This window comes from Adiantum capillus-veneris, chromosome 15 (genome assembly GCF_014529385.1).
Source record: "Adiantum capillus-veneris isolate H3 chromosome 15, ASM1452938v2, whole genome shotgun sequence".
Lineage (NCBI taxonomy): Eukaryota > Viridiplantae > Streptophyta > Polypodiopsida > Polypodiales > Pteridaceae > Adiantum > Adiantum capillus-veneris.
The window spans coordinates 130,002,111-130,019,534 of NC_140945.1; the positions used below are offsets into that span (position 1 = coordinate 130,002,111).

At 42.9% G+C, this 17,424-nt stretch overlaps 1 protein-coding gene across 2 annotated transcripts in view; it reads left to right on the forward strand.

The window, feature by feature from the left end:
• The first annotated feature begins 256 nt into the window (after positions 1 to 256).
• LOC147441490 (uncharacterized) overlaps positions 257 to 17,424 on the forward strand; it is a 150,112-nt gene continuing 132,944 nt past the window's right edge. For both annotated transcript variants that reach the window (XM_086483127.1, XM_086483126.1), the window contains exon 1: positions 257 to 537. In XM_086483127.1, coding sequence (XP_086339253.1) covers positions 331 to 537 — 207 coding nt within the window. In that variant the 5' untranslated portion in view covers positions 257 to 330. The remainder of the gene's footprint in view (positions 538 to 17,424) is intronic.

Consider the following 17,424-nt stretch of genomic DNA (forward strand, 5'->3'; position numbering starts at 1 on the left):
TTTATGACTCCCTCCCACCGTTTTTCCGTCTAGTGCCTCTTCCATAATATTGTTTTCTTTTTCTTGAATATAGGATAAGCCATTCCATTTCTTCACTTCTTCCTTCTTTTGCGTTCCCTCTTTGTATTTACCTAGTTGACTCTCGGGCCTACCATAAAATAGTTTTATGAAGATTGAAAAGGAATCCGTTTGGGTAGTGTATGTGGGCACTAATAGAATTATTTGAAGCCAAAGCGTGTGAAAGGACGGAGGAGGAATGTCATTCTGTTAGGAAGACTGCCGCTTGTCTTGCGAGAGAGAGAGAGAGAGAGAGAGAGAGAGAGAGAGAGCATGGCTCGCATGCTGAGGAGCTTGTTTGGCGCCAGCAACCAGCACCATCAAACGCGAGAGGAGGGGAGCATGAAGCACGACTTTCGCAACATGCGCTACAACGACCTCTTCGATCTCTACATCAATGACGATGATGCGGATCAGAGACCCCCCACCTCTTGCTCCTCTGTAGCAGCTATTTCTGCAGACAACAGACACTACCACCATGTAAGCTCCCCCCTCTCTGTCTCTCTTAGACATGTTTGCTGTCTCTCTCTTTGACATGTTTACATCTCAAAGAGAGAGACATATGCAAATGCATGCGTACTTAGGAAATTACACTTTCCTTTGCTTGGTGCTGCCTCTTTTTGCGGCATTTTGCTTGGTTTATATGTGTGCAATTCTGTCAACTTTGCAAAATCAGCTCATTAGCTTTCAGTGCGAATGATTGTCTGCAATTGTGCTCCTTTCATCTGTGTGTGGAAGTTTCCTGCATGTATTCAGTTTGAATATTTCTTTGATACTGTACTACAAGTTTTTTCTGTTGAGTTTCTCAAGTTTTCAGAGGTTCGCCTGATAATGAGGTGTCAACGATCATTGGTTCACCAATCAATAAGGGAAAACATGTCTACTGTGAAATGTATGAAGCTTTTGAAGAGGTTCAATAGGAACCATCTCTTCTTTGAAGTTTAGAATGCGTCACATCTAAGCTATGGATTTCCTCTCCCCTTGCTGTCTTCTAGCTGGTGCAGCTAGTTTTCTTAATTGTTGTGTTTGGAATTATAATGATCGTTATTGATTCAAGCTGAACTGCTCTAGTTGCATGCTCTCGATGCCAGAACCCAACATAATACGAATCTCCAATGGCAGAGGATTGTGATGAGAAACCTTTACCTCTTGTGCACCTGCAACAATCTCAAAGATTTGAATAGTTCTGAATTCAGTTGGCCAAGGAAGCTTGAGCATTACCTAAGTGTAACGTTGAGGAAAAAACTTTGCAAGAGGACCATCCCCTCTAGAGTCTCTAAGTGAAATCATGGAATCTTGCTTAGTCTAAGGTGAATGCTCATGTTGATGAAGTGTGTGAACAAATGGCATGCGATGGTGTGACTACTCCCATGTGTTAAGAGTATGCATCTAAGCTACAATTGCCTGATTATGCGTCTTCAAAGGTTCCAATGATTGTGTCGTGGTCCATCACACCCATGGCAAATGATCCATTTTCTTTGGATTTTTGACTAGATTTAGAGGAAGTATCATTTTGTAGAAGGAAAAGTGTGGCGTGCTGAGTGTGCTCTTATGTGAGTGGGTGCCTCTCAAAGCAGTGTACATGAAGTCTCACGCTTAGTAAACCCATACAAGCAATTGTCTATTGCCACATGATCATAAACATATTAAACACACACGATGGTAACTGTCACGTGCACATGGCTCTATGTGCCACGTGGACATGCTTCATCGACTTCTAGAGCCAGTTCTCCCCTTCTTTCTAGATAGGAGTGTCTAGAATCCTAGGAGGATTAGTATCGGCAATTTTGTGAGCCTGTTCGCAGGACCGGCATGTCCGTACGAGTCCATCAGATCAGGTTTCCAGTTTTGGAACTCTCTTGCATAACGGTTTGTACACGCGTTTTGACAGATGTTATTACACTACGGTGGGCATTTGGCAGGACGTGCATGCAATTTTAGGTTAGAGGAATCCAATGAGCCCTTCCCCGCATTGATTGGATTCCCGGGTGTGCGACAGTTGCACCCAGAAACTACCCACCGGCCCTAAGCCTTAGTTAATTCATAAGCCCAATTCTTAGCCTACAAAGGGAGCACTTGGTCTAGTGATTATCATCAGATTTCCCTAGCGCTAGCAAGGAGAGCAAGCAGCCCAACGTTTCACTCAAGATCGGCCTGGTGATTTCAGCAATAGATTCCAGCCGTAGCGTTTTTGCGTGGTAGCACCAAATCAGCCCTAGCGCTTGCAGTTCTCAGTGGTACAACCAGCGTTTTCAGATTTCAGCCCATCTCCCTCACGGAACCGGCTCGGATCTGGCTTTGTGAGTCTTCCCGTTGCAGTCCGGTACTTCGGCAACCCATCAAGCCTCCCCTTGGCCATCCCCTCGCTGGCATCAAGTGCTCCATTTCTGTCCATCATCGGCATTGTCGAGATCTGCGTTTTCAGCCCTTCATTCCTCTCACATCGGGAGCGCCATTCAGATCCAAATCTACCTCTTGGTGGCCATCTGCAATCCCACACATCGAGAAGGATCCAAAGGTGCATCAAATCAGCCCCGGAGGTGCCTCGCTCTGCGCTCCTCTAGCAAAAACAACCCGAGGCATCTCTGATCCTAATATCTCATGACTCTAGCCAGTGGTCCAAAACCCTCTTTGAATAAACAATGAAAGCGGCATCGTATCTCATAGTATACCGGACAATGACGTTTGTGATGCAACTCCGTCCCTGACTCTATATGACACAACTGACAAATTTTGGTCTTTGCTTGTACTCTCCTAAATTTTCCATTCTCAATCTCTAACTGATGCGATGATGTGCGCATCTGACCAATAGCACATCGTATCCCATGGGATAAATAAGTGTATATAAGCAGGTCTGATCACATATCCATCCTCTGTGAGTTGGAGAAGATGCTCTTTATAGAAAGCCATCTTCGTGCCCAACTCCTGTGTCAGCTGTATCCATGTGCTCCTCGTAGCTGAATCAGATGTTGACGTCACAACCCGGTGACGTGGCATGGTGGCCGCCCCCAGTACACACACACTCTACTCTATGGCATGGACAATCCGTTGCCTTGAAACTGCTTATGTGGCACTGAGGACAGCCCGTAAAAGCCGGTGCCAATTGCAGGAGGCTGATGTGGCAGCAGGGTACGGAAAGCATTGCATGTAAGGATTAAACACATGCCTTCACTCCATCTCTTAACCATGTGGGAACTAGCCCTAGAACAGTGTAGAACATCTCATGAGAGCCTACATAAGAAGGCACCCTCCACAAGCTCTAGACATCACTTGTAGTTTACAAGCTTTGCTTATGCACTAGTTATTTTGTTCATTTCAATGGTGTAAGTTCTCCTCTTGCATAGGCATTTTAATTTTTATTTCTCTCTCATCTCTCCTCATTTTGTGTCTACAACATGAATGCTACATGTGTGTATCCACCCTAAAAACCCAACAACTTGTATCAGAGCATTAAAGACCCTCATGGGCTCACTAGCACACATTAGCATTCACTTTTAGGTGTTCTTCTTACACTCTCTCTCTAAAACGTTTTTGGAAGAGCTAAAAGTGGAGAAATTCAAGCCTCACAAGTGGGCATGCAAGTGGACAAGTGGCCTTGAAATGTGGAAAGTGCTCTTCACTTGATTCTTGCTCATTCAACCACCTACTTTCTCTCTCCTCTAGGAGCTTCTCCTTCTTCCCACCAAGCTTTCATGGAAAGCTTCAGCTCTCCATCAGCCCCAAGCTTGATCTCAATGCTCCTTACTCTCACTTGCTTCATTCTTGCAAGACTAGGCTTCTACTAGCTCCTATCTTCGTCTATCTTATTCTCTACTTCACAAATAAGCTCTCGAAGTGTCCATGGCTGTGTTTTCTTTAAAAACAGTCCATTTACTTGCTCTAATCAGCCCCATTTCATGCTCCTTTGATGCTTAAAGCTCCGTACATTAATAGTACAAGACTAGCTAACTAGTCACTAGCTAGTAGTCACATTTTCATGAGTTTTAAGCTTCATTAATTCTCTGTTTTCATATCAGAGAATTAAAAGTGGAAAACATGCCCTTAAATCTAATTTTTATGCTCTATTAAGCACTCTTAAGGCTTGGGCAACACTCTACGACACTTGCCGACAAAGACTACAACAATTTGGGGCATCTATATCACTAGTTCGAGGCCGATTCTACTTCAACAAAGGGGGACATTTCAAATCAGCAAAATCAGCAAGCAATAGGCTGATTTCTCATCATTCCACACTCTTCAACAAAGGGGGAAAAGGACGCTTCAACTCTACTTTGAAGTGGCAATACATTGCCGCACTTGGTAACCCAAAAACAAGCATTTTGTAGCTCTATATGCTACATTTTACTTGCTTCATTTGTATGCTATTGTAACGGGCCAAGACACCATCAAGAGAGTCTCTTGATAGGACCGCTCTTGCCATTGCATATTCACCTACCATCATACACTATGGGTAATGATAATCTATCTATCTTTAATGGGGTAGGATTCCACACTTGGTAAGTTAAGGTAAAGGGATATCTAATGAAGAAAGGGTTATGGAGCATAATCACATCTAATATTGATGAAGAGAACCCACCTTCACGTGCACAACAACGTGAACTTCAAATTAAGGATGAAAAAGCATTGGACATTCTTCTCACAAGTGTAGCGGATGAGATAGTTCACTATTTAGACCAATCCACTACAGCTAAGCATGCATGGGAGATACTTCAGAGGAATTTTGGGGCAAAATCAAAACACTCTAAGATTTCTCTCAAAATGCAACTCTATAGCTTAGTTATGCAAGAGGGTGAAAGCTTATCTAGCTTAGTCAATAGATGTTGGATGGATACGCCGCGACGGACGTCAGCACAACGAGAACTCACCTAACAAGATTTGTCAGCTAGGATGAAGCTCGACCCGCAGGCGCGTGGAAGCAAGCATAAGGTGTCAATCTACACTCGACCGACCCCTAACTAATTCCTACAAAGGTCTCTACCAATTGTCTAAGTCACAGTCTTCAAGAGTGCATAAGAGGAAACTTCCTACAACGCTGTCTAGAGCTGAACACCCATCAAACAATCTCGAAACACCAAAGAACTTGAAGGAGACTCTACTAACACCAATAGGTCGCTCTCCCTAAGGTCTATGAACCAAAATCCCAACCCAAAACACCCGGTGCAAAATCACATAGGATGTTTGGCCGAAATTTGCAGGTCTTCGTTTTCGAAATTTAAAGTGCCCAATGTGTAGTTCTACTCAATGTGAACGCGTGGATATACTGCAATGCAAAATTGGACAACGTATGCTCACCAAATCACCAGATGAAGCTCGTAGAAGGAGCTCGCAAAACCAGACCGTACGCGTGCAATGTAGGTATCGGCGCGTAGCTTTTGTCGGGGGCAACACGCTGCACTTCTCCGCACTTATTCCGACCACCGGTGCACACGTAACGTCAAGATGAAGCTCGCACTCTCTCTCGTACACGGTATGCTCACTCACAGACTTCAAAACTTGTTTTTAAAATGACAAAAGGTCCTTTCATTAAGGTCAAAAAGTGGTATATATACCTTACAATTCTCAAACCCTAAAGTTCCAAATTAACCATCTGCTCAACCTAACTATCAAAACTGGGATACAATCTGGAAACTTCTGTAAGCCCCAATATTTACAAGGTGAAAAATCAGGTTTCCTCAATAAATGAATAATTACAAAAAATGATAATCTTTCGAGTAGTCAGTTTCCGTGGGGTGTGTCCAGCTTCTAACACTCCCCCCCTCCTTGCTCATGTCGTCCCTGACATGGCCGCTGAGTTGCTTCTTCATCGTATGGTTTCGCGCATCTTGATCAATGATTCGTATCTTGCATGTAGATTCATCATTGTTGGGCCGAAAATATCAGTGTTTATTGTGAAGAAGCCGGTGTAGAACGCTTCTTGAAAGGCCTGGAGGTGATAGGATGGCAGAAACATTATTCTTTGATATAGTGCATGTATCATCTCCTTGGAAGGCTGACCAGACAGATCATAGGCACATCTGTAAGTATCTTGGAAGAAGAAGATACTGTCCGTCACCTAGCGTGACTTGAATGTCTCAAATACTGCTAAAAGAGTTTTGCAAATTTTCTTCATCATGATTCACGTAAGGTCAGGTGAGCCAGTGAACAATTTGATGGCGCCCGTTAGGGTTTTCACCATGTATTGGACACTTATTCTCTCACTTGCCTTCAAGCCCGACAGCTTAGGATAATTCAGCCAAGTGGGTTGGCTCCTTTGTAATATCTCCTGGGCTTTCCACATCCTGATCCTTGGTAGAGGACAAAAGCTTAGGTTGTCTCTGATGTTTTTCGGTGCCTCTACCAAATGGATTAGGTACTGTGGGTACTTCGTCAGCCACTCTTTTCTCCATTTTGGATGAGAGTTAACTATTAACCTGACTCCTTCTGGCTGAGAGATATCTGCGTTGTAGAGTGGCACTGTCGGCTCTTCTCTAATCCTCTTATTGATGGTGGCGGCTTCATATTTCAGCAAAGGATATGGGAGAGAGGGTTGAAGCCATTCGCGCCTAAGGTTGCTAGCGTCGATCTTCTGGATAGTCATGGATTTGAAAACTCTCTGCTCCCATTCCAAGGCTTTCTTAGTCGTCTCTCTGATCTCCACCTCTATTGCCTTACACAGCTTTTCTTCCTCTTCCTGTGTCAGATCTTGTGGCTCTTGAGAGGATCCTTCTAGGATTTCCTCTTGCATAGGTGTGTCCACAGGATCTGCCACATTGTCTAAATCTATGCTTTCATTGGTTGCTGGCCCTGTGCCCTCTTGCTCTCCGGCTTGCTGTCCTCTCAGCTCCTCAATCTGCTTTAGGAGTTTTTGTTTTTCTGTTTCAGCTTCTTCGCCCATATTCACGAGGAGGTCGTTCAACTTGGCGTTTATCTTCTTCGCCTGCTCGAGCTTTCTTTTGATACTTTCTAATTCCTCTTGCATGGCTTTTTGTTCTTCTTCCATTTGTGTCTGCATAACAATTGACCCTTCTGCCATCATCAATCGTTGCTTTTTCTCTAGAGTCAGCTCCTTCTGAAGTTCTTACATTTGTTCTTCATAAATTTGGCTTTCCGTAGTGATGTGAGTCGAGCTAGTAGCTCTGACTCTGGCAGGAGATGCCCGTAGCCTCTGGATGGTTTGATCTTTCACTTTAAGCTGGTCCTTGAGCTCAAGGACCTCATCCTGGCTGGCTTCTTGATCTATCTCCGCCTTTTCTTTGGCGTTTCGCATTGCTTCAACTTCTTTAGACTCCTCAGCCAGCTGTAGGGTCAGGTTATCCCTTTCCCTCTCGGCATTTATCAATGATTTGTTGAGTTGCTTACATTCCTCTTCAACTCCTTGCATTCTTTGGGCACTGCCTGATTTTCTTTTTCCATTTCTTGGCATCTTTGCAATGCCCTTGCTAGACTGGCCTGTAGCTCCGCTTCTCTCTCTTTCTGCCTTTGACTTTGTCCTCGTAAAGAGTCTACTTCCAGCTTTATCTTCACTTCAGTGGCCTTGAGAGCTGCCATCTCACTTTCTGAGGCCATGGACTGCGCTCTTAACCCGGTTAGCTTCGTCATTACCACATCCCAATCGTTGGAGGGCGGATGCAGGTCCACTGTATTTGTGGCCATCTTTTTTAGTTCTACTAACCTGATGCTTTGCATTTGTTCCTTAGGCCCTGTGCTTGCCAAGTCGAATGCGACTGTGGCAGCCTCTTCCTTTGTGTATCCTGTAGCTAGCAGGTCTAGAAATGTGCTGTATGCTTCATTTGGCTTTTTGTCCTCACTCTTGGGTTTAATCTCTTCCCTTTCCTGGCTTTGTTCTCTCTTGGGCTCTTCCTGGCCTTCGTGTTTGTCTTCCTCTTTATCTTCTTGTGGAGGACTGCGAGGAGGTGGTGAGGGAGGTGGGCTGGCCGGTAGAGATGTAGGCTTTTTCTTTAAATCTCGGTCTGCCTTAGTTTTCCTTTCTCTCTCTTGCTTTCCTGCTCGTCTAGCAGTTTCTGTCGTACCTGCTCCACTTCCTCTCTGTAAAAGGTACATGCGGGATATTTTCTGATGCGGCATCAAGAATCTCAAAATTTTTAATATAATCTTCGAATCTGTCTCTTTGCACCCTTCGGGATGACCCCGACATTGCTTCTAGAGACGGCTTCCAGAGTTCACTCAAATCGCCTTTAAGGGCCCTTTCTTCTCTGAAGCTCTCCATCAGCCGCTCTAGTCTTGCCGCTTTTTGTGACTTTGTCTCTTTTTCCGGCACTTGGACAAATTATTTCTTTCCCTTCTTTTGCTCTGGCTGCTCTTCTTGAACAGGCTCTAGCCGTCTTTTCAATCTTGTGGCAACCCTTGGTGCTCTTTGTGGCTCGTCTTCTTTGTCTTCTTTGAGCCTCAGCCAGTCGTTCTGTGACGGGGGGTCAGGCCATCTTCTTTTTGCGTGCAATGCCCCATAAATCACCTTAGTGATTAGTTCTCCTGGCACAATATATGTGGGCTTCTTGTTACCCATCTTCACTAGGTTGTCATGTATATATGTTCCATAATTGATTATCTTTGGAGTGCTCTTCATCATTGCCCAAGTGAATGTCGTGGCAATTGCTCTTGGCGGCATCCTGTACTTTTGTGGCCGCTTCATACACATATGGAAGTATTGGTTGTACAACTGACTCATGATGGCCACTTTTGGGTTGGCAATATCTTCAAAACTGTAGTTACCTTTCTTCTCAGTGTACACCTTGACATCATCTCTTCTTTTAGTTACACTATCCCCCTTGTTGGAGAGGTCTAGTGCATCTGCTACAACTTGCTCGGTGATGATTATTTCTGTTTCTCGCCTGCCTTGCAGATCGGTTACTCTGGCCACTCCATCTTCTTTGATGGTCGTCACAAACTCCCAGACTCTCTTTATGTCAACCCCTGCCGGCACTGCTTCAAAATAGTTGTGGAGATCAATCTTCTCCAAGTACCCGGCCATCTTGCTTTTTACGAACTCATTGAGTTCCCGCGGTAGCATTGGTAGCTCGATCACATTCCCTTCAGTTTCTTTGAACACTCCTTGGTAGATCTTTAGGTCGTTGGACTCTAGCAGATCTTCTTGGATCCATGTGCTGGTGGGCTTTAGTGTTCCTTCTGGTATGACGAAGGGCTCCACTTCTTCTAGGTAATCCTTAATGGTCATTCTTTTCTTCTTTGCCGGTGACTTCGCGGCTGCCATAGATCCTGTTGCACTCAGTAGTCCGAAGCTAGCGTTTTTTCCATATTAGCTGAGAAACTGAGTTTTAACTATCCAAATGACTTGAAAATTGAAAATAAAGCTTAAAAGGAACTTGTGAAACTGTGCATGTGCTCATAGTGCAATTCTGGCCAAAATTTTTCTTCTAGATATTCTACGCGTAGGATGTCTTTTTCATCAGAATTGGGTGATACTTGACATGCTAGTAGTCCTTGGCCTATGGAACATGGCTATATGCTTGGATATGGATTTGGATATCAAAAAGTGGATTTTTTGGGCTGATTCAGGCTTTAGGTCACAAATTGGGTAGAAAGTCCATAACAGGTAGCAAGTGATGTCCAAATGGGTTGAAAATTGATATATGGGCTCATTGCACCATGATATTGGCTTCCATGATGTCACTCTTTGCACGGAAGGTCCAAATTATGCTGGAGACATTCTACGCGTAGGATGTCTATTTCATCAAAATGGCATGGGATTTGTTCTGTGGGTAGTCCTTGGCCTATGGAACATGGCTATGCTCTTGGATTTGGATTTGGACAAGGATTGATGCTTGTAAGAGCCTGTGTAGTGTTTTTGGGATCAAAAAAGTGTATCTTGAAGGTGTTGGGGGTCAAAAATGATTAGAAGGGCTTCAAAATTGGTATATGAGCTCTTGATGATGATGGGATTGGATCTGGAATGGACAAACATCCTTTGTAGGCCAAAAATGTCAAATAGACATCCTACGCGTAGGATGTCTACTTCATCAATTTTTGCTTCTGACCACACAGATTGGTTGGTGATGTGCTTGTGAATGTGTTGTGCAAGTTTCATGTGATTTGGACAAGATTTGGTAGGTTTATGGCCCATTATTGCCTCTATGCCCTAACTTTGCGTTTTTCATGCATATGAGGTCAATTTTGGTCCAAATGTGATGAAACTTGGTGGATAGCATGTAAAGGTCATTCAGAAAATGTGTGTGATGAAAAATGTTGGGATCTGTGCACAGAATTACCCTTGAGACATCCTATGCGTAGGATGTCTCCTGATGATTTTTTCATGGAATGTGCCACTAGTGCCTGCCCTTGGTCCCCCTGAGTCCCTTTTAAGCCTAATTTCAACAAAAAAGTCAAATGGATAGAAAGTAACTCTCTGTGTGGACTTCAGAGTCTCCGAGCCGTTTTCTGACTTTTGGAGTGCTTTTTGGCGATGAAATTTCTTGATGTTGGTCTCCATAGCTTCCCGATCCCTTGGGGATCCTTGCCGTATGGTTTTTGTTGACTTTGGCTTCACCGGAGCTTCATTTGGCAATTTTGTCGCTCTAGAAGCACTCGTGGTTGCGTTTACATGTCTTCGATGATTTGTGGTGGTCTACCACCATAGGACTTGGTTGTTGATGGTGTAGGAAAGCCGCTCGTGAAGTTTGGTGGCAAACGAGCATGTGGTTTGGCCGCGAGAGCTATTTGACGCTTTGTGTGTCTGATGCCATTTCTGAAGTTTAGCGCCGCTTCGGGTCACTTTTTGGTCACGTGGGCCACATAGACTTGTCGAGCATGTCGAGATGCTCCTACCCATGAAATTTGATAGCATTTGGGCGCCTTTTCGCCGATTTCCCATTTGGTGGCCTCTTGCGGGATTCTAGGAATTAGGGTTTTTCCCAATGGTTTTCTATTGCCTTTGGACATCCAAGACTGGTCTCCTATGCTAGAGTAAGCTGCTGATGAAGTTTCGTTGCTTTTGGTTTAGCCATTAGGTCGCCACCTCTACTTGTAGGTCTCTACCGCCCGCTCTGTGTGTGAACCCTACGCTAGTTTTCGCGACAAAACGACAAACATGCGCGAAAAGCTCAAGGTGGTGAGCCTACCTCTTATGTCTGAAGCCCGTCGGGTAGTGGTGCGCATCGTAGAAGCTGCTGGAAGGTCCGTCCGCTCTAGGTGGTAGAAGTTCTCTCCACAAGGTCAATAGTGAAAATGAGCTAAAAATGAGGTGAAAATTTCTTATAATGGAGGTCCCCGAACCACTTTTCATGAGATTTGACATGTGCTCCTAACTTCTTGCGAGATGCGGTTTAAGCTTAAAAATTTCTTGATTTGGACTCCATTTGCCCTGTTTACCAGAAATTTGGCATTTCGGTCAAAATCTGGCCAAAGTACGCTTTCCGCTCCAGTCTCATAATTGCACCCCCACTGTACCATAGGTTGTCCTATAGTCTCTGATCAACCCCAATTTTTGTTTTTCATAACGACCGTTTTTCACCTACTTTTTGTATTTTTGAAGTTTTTCTGCCGAAAATTAGCAAAATTGAAAATAGCAAATCAAACCCAAAAAATCCTCAAAAATCATAATAAATCACAAACATCACCGCAAAACATTATATACACTCATATGCAATTTTTATGGCCGGATTTCTCCGTTTTATCAATATTTTGTCCGAAAAATGGCTACTTCTACTTATATACACACTCCTAGGGGCTTGATTTGGCGTTTGGCCCCATATACCTATAGATACCTGCTGTATAAGGGCATATGTACTTGGTTAGTTTAGAAAATTTCGCAATCAAACAACAACCCTTAAAATAGTCAAAAATCATGCCCTTTTTTGCTCTTTCTGCTATTGGTTCCTCATTTGAGAATGCCTCCCCCCCTCCTAGCCGGAGTCCTCCCGGACGACAAGGTATCGCCTCGGAGTATGTGCCGTGCATAGGTTGAAAAATTTGTGCTAATGCTTGGCCTTATAATGTGGCCCTATTTTATGCATACTCGGTCAATGCATAGAAAAATTAATGCTGTGCAAGAGAAGGGAATAAGCAAGATGCTTATTGGCATTCGCCGTCGAGGTTTTCTGTTTTCTTTGCAAGTAACAGCTGTAACTTGATTACTCTCTGTTTAATTGTCTTTTTTGCAAAAGGCAATCGCTTTGCCGCTACTGTTGATATAGCCGTAGTTGTTTCTATGGAGAGGATTGGCTTGGCCGGAATGACCTTGGATCGTATTTCTTTTGCTTTCCATTGGTAGCTTGTTTTTGCCGGTTTTTGTAGGTGTTTTGCTACTTCCATTGTTGCCACTGTTTTGTTGCTGATTGGCATACACGTAAGTCGGTTGTCCTTTTTCAAATGCAGTTGTCTGCCTTTTGTTGTTGCTTGTACTGAAGGGAGTTCCTTTTGCTTTTGTTTTGGTATCCAAATGCGAGTAACATTTGGGTTATTGCTGAGCATTTTCTTTGGGATCTATATCTGTTTTATGTCCTTGGTGTTTGTTTGAACTATCTGCTTCGGTTGAATTCTTTCGTTGCATTGTTGTTTGTTTGCCATGTCATTTCTATCCTTCCACATCCATACTTGTTTCCCTTGTTTTGGTAATCTAGATCTTTGCACTGCGGTCGATGACTTCGTATGTCTGTAGTTAGCATGGTTGGCTTTTACCTGTCTGTTGGCCTTGGGTATCATGTTGTTCTTTGGTGGCATTCTTGCTTTTGGCTCTTTTTCCAGTGATTACATTGCTTGCAGTTGATTATTCCGGTATTGCTGAGCAAAGGCTATCACCTGTTGTTCTTGTGCATGCTGAATTTTGACTGCATTCGCATTCCAATCTATCTGCACATTGTACTCTTTTTGTCAAGGTTGTCCCAACATCATTGGGTGTTGTGTGCTTTCATCTTCGATTACATAAAATTTGTGTGTGTAAATATATTGATGTATTTGAACATGCAATATAGTCCAGCCCAATGTTTTCAACGAGTGTGATGTACTACTTTCCAGCACTTGAGGAGTAGGATGAAGTTGACCTGTGGATTTAAGTTGTTGGTATAATCCGTAAGAGATCAAATTTGCTTGAGCTCCAGAATCAAGCAATGCCGTCGATTCAACTTGATTGCTACCCACTTTGACTGCAATTATTGGCTCCACTGTGTTTTCATCTAACTTCGTTAGTCGAATGGCATTGATTCGCAATGGTGCTCCACTTTGTTGTTGTTGTCACAGAAGTCTTCGTTTTGCAATGCGTTCTTTTGCTTCTGCTTGAGCTTCTTCTCGTACTCTCTGTTTTTCCTTCATTCGTTGTTTTCCTTGATGAATTTGTTGAAGCATGTCCTGTGTGAGTGGTAGATGATAATTCTTCAGTCGACATCCACTAATCCAGTTCGGCATTTCTTCACCTGTTAATGTAGCAAGCTTGACAGCTCCACTTTGTGATAGATCACTAATCACAAAGGGTCTCATCCCTCGCTTTTTAAGTTTCTTGGCATGTTTCTTCAAAGTATAAACAAGTACATAATCACCTGTTTTGAACTCTTTAGTGCGCACATACTTGTCAAAAAACTCTTTTTGTCTTCTCTTTTTAGCATAGATTGAAGCTACAGCTCTCAAGCGGAGTTCATTTAGCTTTTCAAGATCATCTATTCTTGAAGAGAGCTCATGTCCAGTCCATTCTAAGCGTTTCGTTACTCGTAGAGTTGGAATCAAAAACTCTATGGGTAGTATAGCATTTAGGCCAAACACCATGTTGTATGGTGTTGTTCCTATCGATGTTTTGTAAGCTACCTTGTATGCCCATAGTGTTGAGTGTAGCTGCTGATCCCAATCTGTTCTTGACTTTGACACTATTTTAGTGAGAACCGTGCATAGTGTTTTATTTGTGGCCTCAGCTTGTCCATTTGTCTGTGGATGGTATGGAGCAGATTTCTTATGTATGACCATGAATTCCTCTAGCAGATATTCAACGAGTTCATTAAGAAAATGTGTTCCACGATCACTGACAATTTCTGTTGGTAAACCGTATCGTACAAAAACATTCTCATACAAAAATTGTGCAGTGGTGCGTGCATTTACTTTTTGCGTTGCCTTGGCTTCCGCCCATTTTGTGAGATAGTCCGTAGCCACAATGATATATTGGGTATGGGTGCGATATGCAGGGAGTGAGATAGGTCCCACAAAATCAATGCCCCATTTTGCAAATGCTCTTGCTCCCATCATTGGCCGTAGTGGCATCTCATCTCTCTTTATCGGCACCTTGGTGCGCTGACATGCATCACAACGCTTTACAAACTCTTCAGCATCCATGTGCAATGTAGGCCACCATATACCTGCGGTTAAGACAATTTTTGCCGTCTTATCGCCCGAAAAATGGCCTCCACTTATTCCGCTATGTGCATGTTCTAGAATCAGCAGGTATTCGCTTTCACTTGCACAGATTCTAAGTTGATTGTCCTTTCCTCGCTTATAGAGTTGGTTCCCAATTAACTGAAAGTCACGAGCTTCCAGCTCTATAGCTTTTTTCCATGCTCTTGTTATGTTCCCAGGAAACATCCTGGTGGTCAAGAAATCAATGATATATTGACTCCATGCAGGTGCAATGTTTACCTGAAACAATGTCGCGTGATCCACTGGTCTTTTGGCACTACATATAGTATAATTGGTAATATAAGAATGTGTGTCCGTATACATAGTTGGCCAATAAACCCCTAATTGTTTCAGTCTCTGGTGTGTTTTTACTGTTGAACAATGAAATGCACAATCCTGGACATGTGCTTCTTCAAGGTAGCATTCGAATTCTTCCGGATTTATACATAATCGTAGGATTTGGTCCGATCCTAGATGATACAACCGTCCTGCTATCAACTGGAAGTTTTTTGTTTGTTGAATTGTTTGTTGTTTGGATCTGTATTCCATATTATCAAACCCACTTCCAAAGGAAAGAATGCTAGCAATTTCCTGTGACCATTTGGGTATCATTTCAATGTTGAAAAGATAAGCATTTAGTATGTCATCATCTACTCCTTCAGGAGCTTCCCCGTTGTGTATCCTTGAAAGATGATCCGCTCGTAGATTGGTTTTACCCTTTTTGACCACCACTGTGAAATCAAACTCTAGCAATATAAAACCAGCGTACAATTCTCCCTGTATTGCATGGTTTATTTACCAGATACAAAAGAGCTTGATGATCCGTAAAGAACACAAATTTGTTTGCGAGCAAATAATGCCGAAATTTCTTCACAGCATAAATCATTCCTAACCCTTCTCGTTCGGTGGTTGTGTAGTTCTTTTCCGCACTGTTTAACTGTCGGTTTGCATAACAAATTGGAAAATCCATTGTTCCGTCTTCAGGTTGAGCCAGAATACTTCCGATTGCATATGCAGAAGCATCAATGTGAACATGGAATATCTTTTCCCAATCCGGTGCTTTAAGTACAAGTGCTGATATAAGGTTTTCCTTCAGCTTTTGGAATGAAGTTTCACAGTCCTCGGTCCAATCGAAATTGACTAGCAAACGATACAGAGGTTGTGCGATGACCGCATATATATATATGAATCTTCGATAATATCTGCAGTGTCCCATGAAGGATTAGTAGGCCTGGCTAGGTCTACTATGACTTTGACTTTGTTTAAGTCAGTGGTTATGCCATTTCTTGAGACAATGTGTCTTAAGATGCGGCCTTGCTTAACCATAAAGATACACTTTTCCGGATTAAGGCAGATTCGATATGTTCTGCATTTTTTAAAGACCTTTTGCAAATGGTCAATATGTTCCTCTCGTAGAAGAGAGTGTACACAAAGATCATCCATGTAAATTTCTAAGAATATTCTCAGGTATTCTTTGAACGCGTGCGTCATTAACCTTTGGAAGGTAGCTGGAGCATTAGGTAAGCCAAACGGCATAACTCGATACGCATAAATTCCCCATTCTGTGGCAAACGCTATTTTGTGTTGATCCTCCCTTGCAATTGCCAGTTGGTCGTATCCTGAAAACCCATCCAGAAAGGAATAAGCCCGTTTTCCGACCACCCGCTCAAGTATATGTTCTGTGATTGGCAAGGGATAATTATCCTTTATGGTGGCTGCATTTACCTTTTTGAGGTTTACACACACTCGCAGTTTTTCGTTCTTTTTGGGAACTACCACAATGGGTGACACCCAATCTGTATGTTCAATTTCATAGATGAATTCAGCTTCCATCAACTTATCAATCTCTTCTTTGATTCGTATAAGGACGTTGTTTGTTAGGTTTTGCATCCGATTTCAAAGGAATTGTATGTTGGCATATCGATGGATCAACTCTTTTGAGGTCTTTATAGGACCATACAAACACATCTTTATATTTCTTGAGAAGTTGTGTTAGCCGTTCTTCTTCTTCAGACTCTAAATCGTTTGCTATATAGACCGACTGAGGCTTTTTACCTGTTTCCGCGAGGTCTATCCTTTTTGCATTTTCTGGCCCATCATAAGATTCTTGGTTGGTTCTTTCTCTGACTGGTGGTGTCATGATGATTTTTCTGTCATGTATGGTAAATTTCCGATAGTGTGATGCTACATTCATGTTTTCTTTCTCTGACTCCCCTTTACCATCACTATCTTCTTCCGTAGTCCATATCTCACGTAAGGACGGTTTCAGTTCTTGGTATTTCTGTTTACGCTCCAGTTTGGTTTATGTTTTATTTCCTCTCGCGTTCTTTCCCCTCGATCTTTTGAGAATCTTCATGATATTTGATCTTTTACACAATCCTCTACTTTTACAGGCATCAAATAGTGAGTTTTACCGTTTATCCTGGGCATCAGATTCTCTCTCGATTTGTTTCCTGCTCGTTTCCCCCTGTAGCGTTCCTGGCGTCTAGGGTACTGATTAGCAAAATCATAAAACTTGATATTCTCGGTTTCCCTTCCACACTCACTTGAGGTGCCTGAACACTCATTATTTGCATCATCATTTACTTCCAGATGTTCAGAGGAGTTATAAAACTCTTCTTGTTCTGGTGGTTCTATCGTCTCATCTTCTCCGGGTATAATGCTTACCATGTAGTAGGGTAGCACATCATAGCTATCCTTATCGCAAAATTTTGTTGTTTGACTATCTGTAATGGTACAGACATCCAATGTTTCTAGTATGTGTTCCCATTTTAGAGGTTCCAAGGTATCTTCAGGGAAAGGTTCCGGAATATACTCCTTGTCCTCTATCGCGCTTTTTAAGACGCATTCCTCTCTTCTTAAGCTTTCACAATGTGAAGCTCCGCACATCCATAGCTCTTTTTGTTGCCCTAACCATGCTGGGAGTTCTGATCCTGCTACTGTAGCTGAATCAAACTCTTCCACAGGTGTTTGGTTCACATCTTTGTGACTATGGTCTTTCAGGTGTATTTTAGTTGTTGTCTCGCCATGTCTGAGGTATAT